Source organism: Pseudochaenichthys georgianus, chromosome 1, assembly GCF_902827115.2.
Source record: "Pseudochaenichthys georgianus chromosome 1, fPseGeo1.2, whole genome shotgun sequence".
Lineage (NCBI taxonomy): Eukaryota > Metazoa > Chordata > Actinopteri > Perciformes > Channichthyidae > Pseudochaenichthys > Pseudochaenichthys georgianus.
The window spans coordinates 9,595,243-9,609,801 of NC_047503.1; the positions used below are offsets into that span (position 1 = coordinate 9,595,243).

At 40.4% G+C, this 14,559-nt stretch overlaps 1 protein-coding gene across 1 annotated transcript in view; it reads left to right on the top strand.

Annotated features, from left to right (window-relative positions):
• slkb (STE20-like kinase b) overlaps positions 1-14,559 on the top strand; it is a 41,440-nt gene that overhangs the window by 21,985 nt on the left and 4,896 nt on the right. Inside the window, exons 8-13 of the mRNA XM_034083598.1 lie at positions 510-641; positions 6,231-6,947; positions 7,491-7,621; positions 7,778-7,901; positions 11,071-11,250; positions 13,999-14,128. Coding sequence (XP_033939489.1) covers positions 510-641; positions 6,231-6,947; positions 7,491-7,621; positions 7,778-7,901; positions 11,071-11,250; positions 13,999-14,128 — 1,414 coding nt within the window. The remainder of the gene's footprint in view (positions 1-509; positions 642-6,230; positions 6,948-7,490; positions 7,622-7,777; positions 7,902-11,070; positions 11,251-13,998; positions 14,129-14,559) is intronic.

Below are 14,559 nucleotides of genomic sequence, written 5' to 3' on the forward strand. Positions count from 1 at the left end.
TTGTATTTTAGGTAGGCTGATTTGACTACAATGAGTAGTGAGAGTAGTAGAAGTATATAGAGTACAAGTTGAAAATTATTACCTCTACTTGGACAATATGTTTTCAAATAGATAAGCAATCTCTCCAATCCAAATTATCCAGAGTCCTCTTAAACTTTCAAATCTACCAAAAGTTATTCAAAATCATGCCAAGCACAATCACTGCCATTTTGGATCCTGAACATGTCAGAAATTGACTCGGCATCCTAAATAACCCCCAAAACCACTCCAAAATGGTCAGTTTTAATTGTTGTCAACATAGACTATAATGCTAATTATTGCTGATTGACACAATGTATGCTAATTGTCCAAATTGCCTAACATATGCAAATTAGCATCCGGCAGTTTTCTATGTGCTGGGGACATTTATCACATATAGTAGGGTACTTCTCCTATGAGCAAAAAGACTACTACCACAAATGAATTCCTGTAAGCTTCTAATTGTGCTGTTTCTGTTTGCTTCTCCACAGCATCCATTCGTGTCCAGTGTGAAGGACAGCCGGCCTGTGAGGGAGCTCATCGCTGAGGCCAAGGCTGAAGTCACAGAGGAGTTCGAAGACCACAAGGAGGAAGAGGAGGAGGAATACCCAGAGGCACACCTGGTGGGTGACCATATGCAAGATATATTTGCAAAAGGGATTTGTACGGAGCCCTGGAGGGTTCATAGAGAGAAAAATAAATAAAACGAGCCTACGTTTTATTAATTTGTGCGCACGAGATGTAATTCGTGGCCTCAATTTAAATAAAACGAGGCCACGCTTTATTAATTAGTGCGCACGATATACTTTTTCGTGCGCACGAGAAAACTGTTATGTTTATGTGGGTAAATGACAGTGCATACAATATTTGAGATATATTTCAAACTCGGACTTCATTTTAGGGACATTTCGGCCAGAGGTGTAGAGCCATTTGTTTAAGCACCGGATTCGCAAAACAGGAGAGTCTGTAAACCAGTCTGCCTTGATCTATGAATTCATGTCCGTGACTCTCACAGTATCTGCTATCTGCGCGCAGAGAGCTGTGTCTTTTACGCAGCGCCTTCACTGTGTTTACCTTCAGAACAGCTGAATAGAGATCGAGGCTGCTACGTTTTAGCCACACGCACACCTCTACACACATCGAACTGCCCGATTATTTCCCCTATTACTCGTTTTATGAAGGACATGTCCGGTCACCAGGGCGCATGATGTGTGAATAACCCAATTTGTGTTCTGTGAAACTGAAAAGGATATGACATTGTTTTTGTTATTTCCGTTGCAGTTGTATATGTCTTAAATGTAATTTAGGTTAACTTTCTGTTTTATTTAGATGCTTTTATTTTGAAGGCGAGTTTACGCTGTTGACAGGAAGTTGTTGTTGCTATGGAAACGTGAAATGCTACATGATGTGTGTGTGTTCGACACCGGCATTTGTTTTCAAATGACCATGAACAATAATTTACACACATCTGGCTAACTCCATATGTGTATTCCCAAGTGAAAGAAGTTTGTTTAATCTTAATCTCGATGTAGGCTAGTGCTAAATGCTGTCGGAGTGCACCGGAACGAACGCCACTATCATAATATCTTCTGAAAACAAATGCCCACACATACAGACACAGACGAATACATACACACACACGCCCTGGCGACCGGACATCTTCTTCATAAAACTAATAATATGGCGTAATAATCTGGCAATTCGATGTGTCTATCCATAAGAAAGTATCTTGTGCGAACGAGAAAGTATATCGTGCGCACAAATTATTAAAGAGTGGCCTCGTTTTCTTTAAATTGAGGCCACGAATTACATCCTGTGCGCACTAATTAATAAAACGTGATCTTGTTTTATTTATTTTTTTCTCTATGAACCCTCCAGGGCTCCGTAGATTTGTTTTGTTGAGGGAAAAATGCTGTTTGGTGTATAGCAGTGTGCTAAACTTTTTTCTGTAGTTTTTAGCGGAGCATAATCAACTAGAGAATGCAATTCCTGAAGAAATTGCTAGTGGGAATGCTTTATGCTGAAAAGCTGACGCTAAACTGCTATGCTGAAATGTAATGTGTAAAAAGAAAGTGAACATACATGAACACAGGGGGCTTGAGTGTGTGATGAGAGAAGAAAAGAAAGTAAAAAGGCTTGGAAAAGCAGCAGAATATTTGAACTGCAAACTTTTGAACTAACTTGATGGCGAATGATCTGTCACCATGCCAACGGAATTTGATGACATCCCATAATACACTTGGATGCGTTGATGGCTGCATCGTTACCAAACCTGTGAAGTTTTGGGCCGTTTGGAGCATTTTCACTGAAGTTATGAGAAAACCGTGTTTCATGGCGAGCATTGTGTTGCCATGGCAACGGCATTTGAAGAAATCTCAAAACTGTCCCGTAGATTTCTTCACGGCTGGACTGATAGCACACATGTGAAGTTTGAGCACTTTTTGAACATTTTCATAGGAGTTATAGTGAGGGAAACGGCATATGATAACACCCCATAATTGACATAGAGCTGTTGAGGGCTGGACCGTTAACCATTATCTGATGAAGTCTGGTGCTGTTTTGACCCTTTTCATAGGCGTTACGACAACATCGTGTTGTATGGCGAGGGAAATGGCATATGGTGAGATGTCAGATTTGACGTAGAGCTGTTGAGGCATGGAGAGTTGATATACAGGTGAAGATTGTGGGACGACCGGACCGTGTCCATTGGAGTTACAGCGACATTGTGTTTTATGGCGAGGGATGCGTTTCCATGGAAACGGCATATGATGACACCCCATAATTGACGTGGAGCTGTTGAGGGCAGGACCATTAACCATTATCTGAAGTCTGCTGCTATTTTATGGCGAGGGATGCGTTGCCAAAGTAACACCACATTTTCATAGGAGTTAATGTATAGCGACATCGTCATTTATGGTGAGGGATGCGTTTCCATGGAAACGGCATATAATTGACATAGAGCTGTTGAGGGCAGGACTATTAACCATTATTTGAAGTCTGCTGCTCTGAGCATGTCAGTTGGAGTGATGACATCATCGTGTTCCATGACACAGGTGTTTATATTTGAGCTAAATATAAATCATATATATCATTGTTCTGAATGAGAGATAAACCTCTTACATGTAAACGTTTTGTTGAAGAAAACAAATAACCGATAACAGTTCTCGGTGAAATTTCAAAGCGTGAAGCATGTCAAGGAACTTGAGTATCTGAAGTGTGCTTTTTGTGTACTTTCGGGTTAATAATGTGGCCTTTTTGGCAGATTAACTAAAGGTGTGCGGCTGCTGTGGTGGGGATCGATGAGGCTGAATTTACAATGGGGTTTAATGGAGACATGTTGAACGTTGTTGTCACTTCATGCCCTCGAGGCATTTTGTTTAATTATTTTGCTTAATTATTTTTTTTTTTTCAAGCTACGAGATGTTTTCCTACGTTTCTCATGAAAGATTATGTCTCAGGAATGTAGGGTTTGGGAATTATGGCAGGTTTAAAAGAAAATATGAAGGCAAAATTAAATCTGTCCTCCACTCTAGCTGTGACATCACGCACTCTAAAATCTGAAGAAGGCCTCTTTACCAAGGTCTGAACAATGTTTAATATCTCTAAAAGTACGAATCAGATTTCAAAGTTGTGTTACACGAATAATGTCAGAAAGATGTGTAACATTTTAAAGTTGGAATGAGGTTTCTGAGTGAAAGTATGAAGGAGCAGTTAGCAGTTGAAGAAGGAGCAGTTAGCAGTTGAAGTCGCATGAAGATTGTTGAAGTCTGAAGAGTTTCTCCATTGACTTCCATGTTAAACATGTGATGAATTATGGGATGTATCTCTGGAATTATGAAAGTTATGAATGATAAAAGTAATAGCCATTGATTCCCGACCGAGCTGAACGTTTTGATGTTTGAACGGAGTTTCTGTGATGTTCAATGTGGAAGAAGAAAAGGCGCAAAATAACCCGGCGGAATAATAAAGAATTTTGTGCGTAGCACAACAGATAGTTGGAATGCTGTGTCAACATTCCAATGAAATTAGCAGTCACAATAGGCTACACTTGTTCCCGCTAACTGCTATAATTTGGCTTTGTGCGTCTTATTACTTTATTCTGGAGATTAAATGGTAAGTTAAGCCACTATTAACTTATTAACAATTTGAGTCAATTCAAGCAAACTGACATTTAAATTAGTGCATTCTCACTTATACAGCTGTTAAAATATATTTTAAAATAATTTAAGAATAAGTTTGAACATTTGAACAATTCATCTTCAAAATAAAATGTTAAAAGAGATCAAAATAACATTTTAAGACTTAGCAGTAATATTAACCTGATAGAAATAAACAATTTACATTCATATCTTTTTTTTTCAATAACGATAATGTAAATGCTTGTGCTTTTAGATTTGTCTGCTGCTTTTGACACCATTGACCACCACATTTTGTTATCACGCCGTGAACTGTGTGTCGGTATTAAAGGTAACGTCCTAAAATGGTTTAAATCCTATCTGTCAGAAAGGACCTTTTCTGTGCATCTTGGCCAGTATTCTTCAGCTGCAGCCCCACTAGCATATGGGGTCCCACAAGGCTCTGTCCTGGGCCCCATTTTGTTCAGTCTGTATTTACTACCTCTGGGGTCAATTTTTAAAAAGCACAACATTTCTTACCATTGCTTGGCAGATGATCTGCAGGTATACCTGCCTATAACAGCAAATAAGGAATCTAGGATTGCCTTGCTTAGCTGTCTGAAAGACATAAAATCATGGATGGAAATCAACTTCTTGACTATTAATGAAAAGAAGACGGAGATTATAATATTTGGACAGTCTGAACTCCTGGATGGCTTTAATAGTGTACTCGGCCCCTTAGCCTCCTACAGCCGTCCCTCTGTCAGAAATCTTGGAGTCATCTTTGACAACTGTTTTAAATTTGACAAACAGATAAGCTCAGTTGTCAAGACAAGCTTCTTCCAGCTGCGGCTTCTGGGGAAGGTAAAAGCCTATCTTCCTAGTAAGGAATTTGAACAGCTAATCCACTTATTTATCACGTCTCGTTTAGACTACTGTAACTCCCTCTATATTGGTGTTGACAAGTGTTTATCCGTCGCCTGCAGCTGGTCCAAAATGCGGCTGCACGCCTTCTTACTGGGAAGAGACGTTATGACCACATCACACCCGTTCTGGCAGACCTTCATTGGCTTCCTGTCAGTTACAGGATCCAGTTCAAGTACTTACTTGTTGTTTTTAAATCATTGCATGGACTGGCACCACATTACTCGTCTGAGTTGTTGCACCGCCATGCTCCTGCTAGAGCATTGCGCTCAGCTCAGCAGAATATGTTGGTGGTTCCTCGGAGCAGGAAAAAAACCAGAGGTGACAGGGCCTTCAGTGTTGCAGCTCCCAGACTGTGGAACAGCCTCCCAGCACATATCCGGACTGTTGAGTCTATTGAACTTTTTAAATCTCAGCTAAAAACTCACCTCTTTGCACTGGCTTTTAATACTAGTTGAGCATTACATTTTTACATTTGTATGTGTTTTTTATTTATTTATTTTTTGTATATGTTTCTAGTTATTGTGCTTTTTATTATGTTTTTAATTATTGTTTTTATTATCGTACTCCAATTGGGTTATTCACTATTGTAGTTACTGCCTGCCCTGTACAGCACTTTGGTCAACCAAAGGTTGTTTTAAATGTGCTATATAAATAAATAAAGATTGAGATTGAGATTAAATGTTGGTAAAAGTGATGTATACAAATTATGATAACAATATTTTTTTATAATATTATTTTTATAATAATACTCTGAGAAAATAATTGTCAGATTGTTCTTATCATCATTGTTAATCAATGAATTAGCTGCAGCCCTAGTGCATTGTTGACCCAGCTGTTTTACCATCTCAGTCTTTTATTTATATTAATTGGAGCTTCAGCTAACTATTAGTTTTGTATTGATTTAGACTGCTAATCATTTTCGTGGCTAATCCCAAACCAAACGATACTCAATATAGCATATGGAAAACAAAGAAAAGGAAATTGACATTGTTACTCTAAAAAGGCTCAGAATGATGACCATCTATTATTTAGACAGATTGCTGATAATTATTTTTATTAATTAGTCGATTGTTTCAGCTCTAATGACTCTAGGGACTGCTCATTACATCAGTGCACCCTCACTATGTTCTAGCTTTAGCATTAACTATCTAACTTGTGCCCTTCCTTCAGGGCCACAAACGCGGCCCCTCTGATGTGAGCATGGCCAGCTCGGAGGATGAGAAGATCCCCCTCTCTCTCTCCATCTTGGAATCCGTCCCTGAAAAGGTGGAGCCAGTTGTGCCCTTGTCCAGGCCCACTGAGCTCCCTGTGGACAACCATGTGGTGGACACAAGCTTTGTGGAGGAGCCTGCAGCCCCTGCAGCTGAGGAGCCCATGGAGGAGACTCCAAAAACTCCAGCTGACGATGAGGAAGAGAAAGCAGTGGAGGAAGATGTTGCCTCCCCTGGACCAGAGCCAGAACCAGAGGCACCTGCGAAGGAAATGCAGCAGCTGGAGATCGCCGCTGAGGACGAGAAGGAAGTGGACACAGCCGAGGTTCCTCAAAGTCCAGAGGTCACTGAGGCTCCTCAGGAGGAAACCATGGAGGAACCAATCACACCAGCAGAGGAGGAGGAGGACGACGAGGAGCGGTACAAAAACCTCAAAGTGACATTGACACTACCAGAGCAAGATAACGTGGTCCCAAAAGAACAGAATGGAGAGAAGCCCTCAGAAAAGGAGAACGCAGAAGACGAGAAGACGGTTCCAGACAGAGCTAAGGACGACAAAGAGAGGGATTCAGACTCTGGGACTGGATCTGCCGCAGATAACAGCAGCGGGGACCTCAATCTGTCCATCTCAAGCTTCCTGTCCAAAACTAAAGAGCCTGGATCTGTCTCCGTACAGGTAACTCACGCTGCATTACAGGCTTTTAGAGACTTAAACGTTGCTGTTTAGCATTGATATCTTATTATTACCAAGACACCACTGTATACATTGTAGTACAATGTACACATTTTTACTTAAACTTTTTATGTTTTTATAAATATTTGTATATATTTTTTTCTTTATTATTTTTATTGACACTATTAAACTCCGAATCAGAAACGGGTTTATTGCCAGGTAGTTTCACAAATACGAGGAATTTGTTTGTTTGTTTGTTTGTTATGTTTATAGAAATAGTTGTAATTGTACTAATATGTATATATTACTTTGTATTGCTCATTATTTAACTTCTTATATTTAATTCAAGCATTTTTCTTTTCTATATTTCCTTTTTATATATATACCTTTTTTATTTGTATATAAATATTTCATTTGGTCTTTTTATTGCTTATTACATATTTAATTCGCATAATGTCTTCCTATGTTTATATTAATACTGATTAATATACTGATTCTAATTAAGTCTTATATGTATATATAAACTTGTTCTGTCTTTGTTCCAAGGACAACAAGCGTCATAAGAAGACGCTGAAAAAGACTCGCAAATTCATTGTGGACGGAGAAAAAGTTAGCGTTACTACATACAAGATCATCACTGACAATGATACGAAGAACGAGGAGATGAGATTCCTCAGGTATTCATCAGTTTTAAATAAATATCAATTCTGCCCAGAAACTAGTGTACAACCTGATTGTGTGTAGCTGATCTCTTCCTCACCACTGTGGCCTGCTAAATGCTGAAGAAAGACAGAGAGTCAACACCCTTTCTCTCTCTTCCTCCCCCTCTCCAGGCGCCAGGAGCTGAGGGAGCTGCGTTTCCTGCAGAAGGAGGAGCAGAGGGCCCAGCAGCAGCTCAGCAACAAGCTGCAGCAGCAGAAGGAGCAGATCTTCCGCCGCTTCGAGCAGGAGACCACGGTGAGGCCCACAACACGCATTCATATTGTTGTCAAACCCCTCATTGACATGACGCATTACCTCGCCCCTACACATTACCTCACCACTACAAGTGTAATCCAAGACCCCAGAAAGTGCCTCGGGCATTCAAGCTAATTTCCATAGTGGCCAAAAGTTGGTACTACAACTTCCGTGTCAATCCGTGACCTCATTGGGCCCAAAACATATTTTCCCCAACGACTTACATTGGGAAAGAGACGTGTGTAAAACAGCGAATATTTTCTTCTAGATGTTTCAACTAAAGACTAAAGTCTGAAGGTTGAAAATGTTGTGAAAGCGAAATTCAACTCATCTCATCATGCGGAAAGAAGGCGGGGCTTAGGGAAAACGCTTCCTCCGTGGGCCCTGATACCACTACATTTGCTCTCGAGACAGTCCTTTTTGGCTTCATGTGCCACTGAGCAGCTTTCATAGGATTGAACAGGTCCCCGTCTTCAATGCTGTATCCAGTACTCCTTATACGTCCATGGTGTAACTCCAGCCCTTAATTAACATTAACCTTAACTGAAATCTTAAAGACCTGAGGAGTGACCTCATAGGAAAACAAGTCCCCACAAAGACAGACGTACAAGAGCACACTCGTAACCTTACAACTTAATCAGAATCATGTTTACTGCCAAGCAGGGTTTCACACACAAGCCATTTTCCTTGGTGTCCAATCGGGTATCCATAAACACACCAACGGCCCGTCCACACAGCGGCTTTGGAAAAAGCTTGGAAGTGGGCGTGTCTAAAGCTTGGGGGAGTTGATGCGAGCAACGCGACCAACAACCAATCACATGAATCTCCCGCCCCCGACATACAGTTTACGAAGTAAACTGGATATAAACTCCCCAAACAGGCGAAAACCTACCAGTTCCACCCACTGTCTCTGCCATTTCCCTCCATGCCTGGATCCTCCGGTTTGTATCCCGGTAAGTGAACAGTGACTGATCGTACAAGACCGGGTGATTCCATACCGCTACGATTAATTTCTCCTCCATTTTTTGGAATATGTCTCTCTCCCAAGCATACACACGGTTTGATTGGCTAGCGCTTGTACTGGCATATTTGCATACACGCGATTTGATTGGTTGATGCTTCTGCCTACTTCAAAAGTTGAACATTGCTCAACTTTTGCAGCCTGAAACGCCAGGAAAGCTCCGCTCTGCTTCCCACAATGCAGTTAAAAAAAAATATATATATATTCAAAAAAGCAAGTATAAAAAATTAAATGTGTACAGTTAACCAGAATTAGCTGTGCAGTTATAAAAAAAAAAGGATCTTGTGAAAATATTATTCTGCTATGTATTGCTTACTAAGCCCATTGGTATTTTTTCCTTCAGGAGGAAGTACTTTTCTTTTGCATAGATTTAGTTTATGTATTTACCAAAAGCAGGAAGTATCGTGTGTTTTGTACTGTGGTGACAATTGTACCATTTGTTCCGTCAGCGGCTCTTCCTGGCTCCTTGTCTCTTTATGGAAACTCATGTGCAAGGACGCATGTAGCTTTAGTTTGACTCTGCATTCCCTTTAGGAACAACTGCCAGCTTCAGGACTGGCCTCAATTTACCCTGGCAATGAATGTAGCTGTGATTTAGTCTTTTTATTCATAGCCAAAAAAGGTTTGAAGGATCAGTTCAAAAACGCGCCTTCTGAACAAAAATAAAGCAATGTATGTAAAAAATGTGCAATATTTGATTAATTGGTAACTTACTTGCTTACTTACTTATGTACTTACATCCTTTCATATTTACTTACTTAGTTTCTAACTTCCTTACTTAATTCATTACTTGCGTACTTCCTAACTTGCATATACTTACCCATTTGCTTACTTACTTTTCAGTTGGTAAAAAAAGTGTCAGTGACGTTTATTTTCTTTTAAGATGACTCGGCGCTTTTCCCTTCATACCGACATCCACACAAGTGTTCTGGAAGTTGCATTATGTGCAACAGGACACTGTCATTTTAAGATTTGGATACTAGGAAGCAGAAGACAAATATGTGGTGGTTAAATGGAAGGTTGCCATGATCCTCCACAAACATAAACTCATCCAGATGTACGAAAAAGAGAATCAATCAATCGAAGTTTATTTATATAGCCCAATATGACAAATGTTACAATTGTCTCAGGGGACTTTGTACAGAATATGAATAGGACACCCTCTGTCCTTAGACCATCACATTGGACAATGAAAAACGTCCAAAGAAACCCCCCAGTTAATGGAGAGAGCCACAGAGGAGGGATCCCTCTCCCAGGACGGACAGACGGCAATAGACGTTGTGTGTAAATTAAAAAGATAATGCATTTTCAAGCATTTGGACTACCTATGTTGTAAATGTATGTGTCTATAAATAAGTAGACGTTAAAGATGGGTCCAGGTGGATGTCAACAATCCTCTGGGTGCCATCAAAGAAGCAGTAAGGTGAGCGTCAGGCAGGACCACAGCGACAGGGACAGCCACGACTCGAGATCCAGACACACACAGAAAACAATACAATACTTCCTCCACCTGCACAGAGATCTGCGGGTGGTGGTCCTACTGAGTTTTGAGCCATTATGAGTTAGCCTGAATGCAGACAGTTTGTGAATGACTAATGTTGCAGTGTGAAGGATGACTTTATTATTTCCTCATGCAGGGTTTAATAGGCCTTTAGCTGTTTGGTGCCTTCTATAGAATTCTGCAGGACCTAAAACCCAGCAATGAATCAGCATTTGTATTTGATTGACCACGAGCTGCATAACATCAAGCAATCATCAGAGGCCAGAGAAGTCCTCACAACTATGACTAGAACTCATATATGTAAAGCTAAAGTGTTAGAAATGTATCTTTTGTACATTTTGTAAATTGTGTAATATTTGGTTTATCTTTAATATTTGTTTTATGTATGCTTCGTAGTTAACATTAAGCTGTCTTTGGCTATTTTCTAATGTAACAAACGTACATTTCCCCTCTGTGGAACGAGTAAAGGTGTTCTGATTCTGAAGTGGCTTGAGGAAACAAATGAAGGAGGCCTTGGCATTATATAAAATTGCGTTATTTTTGAAAGCGTACATAACAAAGGGTATTGCCTCTCCGATTTGACACACTAATAGAACAGAATCCTCTTCTTGATTCCTCTCACTGACATGACGCTGTGTGTCCTGCAGAGTAAGAAGCGTCAGTACGACCAGGAGGTGGAGAACCTGGAGCGGCAGCAGAAGCAGACCATCGAGCGGCTGGAGCAGGAGCACACCAACCGGCTCCGGGACGAGGCCAAACGCATCAAAGCCGAGCAGGACAAAGAACTGTCCAAGTACCAGAACATGCTGAAGAACCGCAAGAAAGAGGTCAGTGTGTGAACCACGTCCTCTTTGAATCCCCTTCACCTCTCTTATGAGGGTGGCATAGCTTCTACAGTTCTTTTTATAGTTGTTTTAATACTTTGACACACCCACGCCTCTCTGATCTTTCCTATAAGTGTTTACATAACCAGCTGCTAAATCAGTCAGTGCTGCCACCTCTCATTCATTTTGTGACGCAGTGCTATCTGTCCACAGCTCATTTTATGTTCTTCTCATGGCTGACACAAACAGGAATGTGGACTTTCTCAAAGGCATGTGACAAACGCTCTCATGAAACGTATTAAAGAGGATATTATCCAAACCCCGCCTGAGGAGGTAATGAGGGATCAGATTGCTGTGGATTTTGAACTTTGACACACACTGTCAGCTCGTTCCCTTCTGACTGTGAGGGTATCATCCAACAGCTTTTCACTTAGTGTTTTGATGCAGTGTCAGGACTTTTTCCCCCTTTTTTAACCTTCCACCTACGTGTGTGTGTGTGTGTGTGTGTGTGTGTGTGTGTGTGTGTGTGTGTGTGTGTGTGTGTGTGTGTGTGTGTGTGTGTGTGTGTGTGTGTGTGTGTGTGTGTGTGTGTGTGTGTGTGTGTGTGTGTGTGTGTGTGTGTGTGTGTGTGTGTGTGTGTGTGTGTGTGTGTGTGTGTGTGTGTGTGTGTGTGTGTGTGTGTGTGTGTGTGTGTGTGTGTGTGTGTGTGTGTGTGTGTGTGTGTGTGTGTGTGTGTGTGTGTGTGTGTGTGTGTGTGTGTGTGTGTGTGTGTGTGTGTGTGATCTCTAGCAGGGTTTTGTACTGGGATCCTCAGGCACTAGCCCTTTTTCTGATGTAGTCCTTTTGTGTGTGGGTGCGTCACTGGATACCTCCTCAGATATGGCGCTTTTGTTGTGTCTCTTGAAGCATGACTCATCACTCTTTAGACTAGAAAAGGCTATCGTTTTTTACCCTCGGCTAGATACGTTTATGTCAGACACAAAGGCAATGTAAAGTGCTTTACATTGGCATTAACGCGCAACTCACAAACAAAAAAAAAAGTAGTTAATAATAGACATTGTGAATCCAGATAATGCTGCAAGAAGTGTAGAAGTGTAATAATAAAACATGGAGCCGTCATCACCTGTTAGGAAGTTTGTTCCAGATCTGCAGAGCCTAAACAAATTAAAATCTACCTCTGTGTGTTTGGTTCTGACCCGGGGAACAATGAGTAAACCTGTTCCAGATGATCTGAGAGTTCTGGTCGATTCGTAACAGAGCAGCATGTCAGACATCTATACCTTTAGCAATTTACAATTTAATAGTAGCATTTAGAAGTCAATTCTTTGAGAAATTGGAAATGAGCTCGGCTCTCTATATGAGTTGCATGCCAACAGCAAGCGTAAAGTGCAGCTCGACCCTCTCAAAGCTTCATTTTGGTCACACAACAACCATTTCTCCCCCCTGCTGGAATAACGATGACATTTACATTTTAAATCATCATTTAAATGCTTTGGATCTTGAATGTTTTGCCTGTCCACCCACTGTGTGAAAAGCCATGTCTGCCACCTGCTGGTAAGAACTAGGTACATATTATTAGTATTATACTATTTGTAGATTTCAGTGGTAGCTGTGTAGAAATTGTTCCCACTTATGTTATCCAAACATTACCAATAACTTCAGAGCATTGTAAAGGAACCATTATTTGAAAAAAGATAGATGTAATTATATCCAAATTAACAATGTTTTATATAATTACTTATTTTGCTGCAAACCATATTTGTTGGCGTTTTCTCCAACTTGCTGCACATAAAAAGAGGCAAGCTATGAGAAGATATATTTAAGTTGATTTATAAAAAAACTATCGTATTCATAGGGCTCCACAATTATTTGCAATTGAACTAATATCGCAGAATTGACTTGTGCCATATATTAAATTGCAGGAAGTGAAATATTTGTGTTTATATTATTCTGAATAAAAGATTGTGGTGTTGCAGAGATGTCCCCGCCTACAAGCTATTCTACGGACACAATTAAATACTTTGTTTGGTACAGATGTTCACACCATGATCATTCCAAACATATCTTTCGATGATAAGGAGAAAATAAACGATCAATCCCTCCTACATTGTGGAACATATCGCTATTGCAATATCAGTCAAAATCATTTTATCACATTTTGCAGCTTTAATTCATATTCAGATTTAGTTTAAGTTTTTCAAACACAAAATATTTGATACAACATTATAAAATATTACAGAATTAATTTTGTTAAGATTATGGATCCACCAATGCCTTCATAGAAGTGACAGAGATGAAAGGGGAGACAGAGGGGATGACACGTGTCAACAATGGTCCAGAGAGCAATACAGCAGATATGACATTTGAAGCTTCATTTGGAAGCCTCAATAGAAGCTTGAAATGTAAAAATCCGGTACAGCCCTACTTTAAGTAGACATTCATAAACGTTTATGAAAGTACATACTGCATGACATTAAGTAGTTCATCAGATTCTGAAATGTCAGCTTCCGCAGTTTAAGCTGAACCCAATTAGTCGTATTGATGAGACACATTGTAACTGTCTTGTTTGTCAGCTCAAGCCGAGGTGAAGTTGGCAGAGAGCCTGAAGGCCGATCGCTCATCGGGCTGAGGTCATTGGTCGTTGTGGGTGGGGGTTAAGGAGTTTTCTGATCCTCAGGTTCCTTGTGTGTTGCAGACCCGGTGGATTATCACCTGGACCTGTGTTTGTAATCTCGCCTCCCTTTTTTCCAGGAACAAGAGTTCCTTCAGAAGCAGCAGCAGGATCTGGACAGCGATCTGAAGAAGATCATCCAGCAGCACAAACACGAGCTGGCCACCATCGAGAGAGAATGCCTCAACCACAAGCAGCAGCTCCTCCGAGGTAAAACATTTAGTGTCGCTTAGGGGTCGCTAGGGGTCGCTGTGTTCAGACGAGGGCTGCTCTCACCCAGAGATCCTCTGTTAGTCGACCTGTAGCCGTCAGTTCAAGCGATCAGTTGACAAGTCGTTGCACTTTTATGAAATATTATGATTAATAATAATAATAATATATATTTTCTCGGCTTCACAAAATGATTTTAAGATGATCTACAAAATAACAAAACAAATTATCATTTAATTTACTGTGAAAAAAACATTTTCATTTAATTTTGAAATATATGTAAATATAACATTAAATACATAACACACAGGCAACTGTAGCCTGTTAGCAATATTCCAGGAGCTGCACAAACAACACTTCTCAGAAATCTAACGTGAGGCTGCTACTTTAGCGACGTTTCACAGAAAGTACAAATAGAAATGTCATTTAAG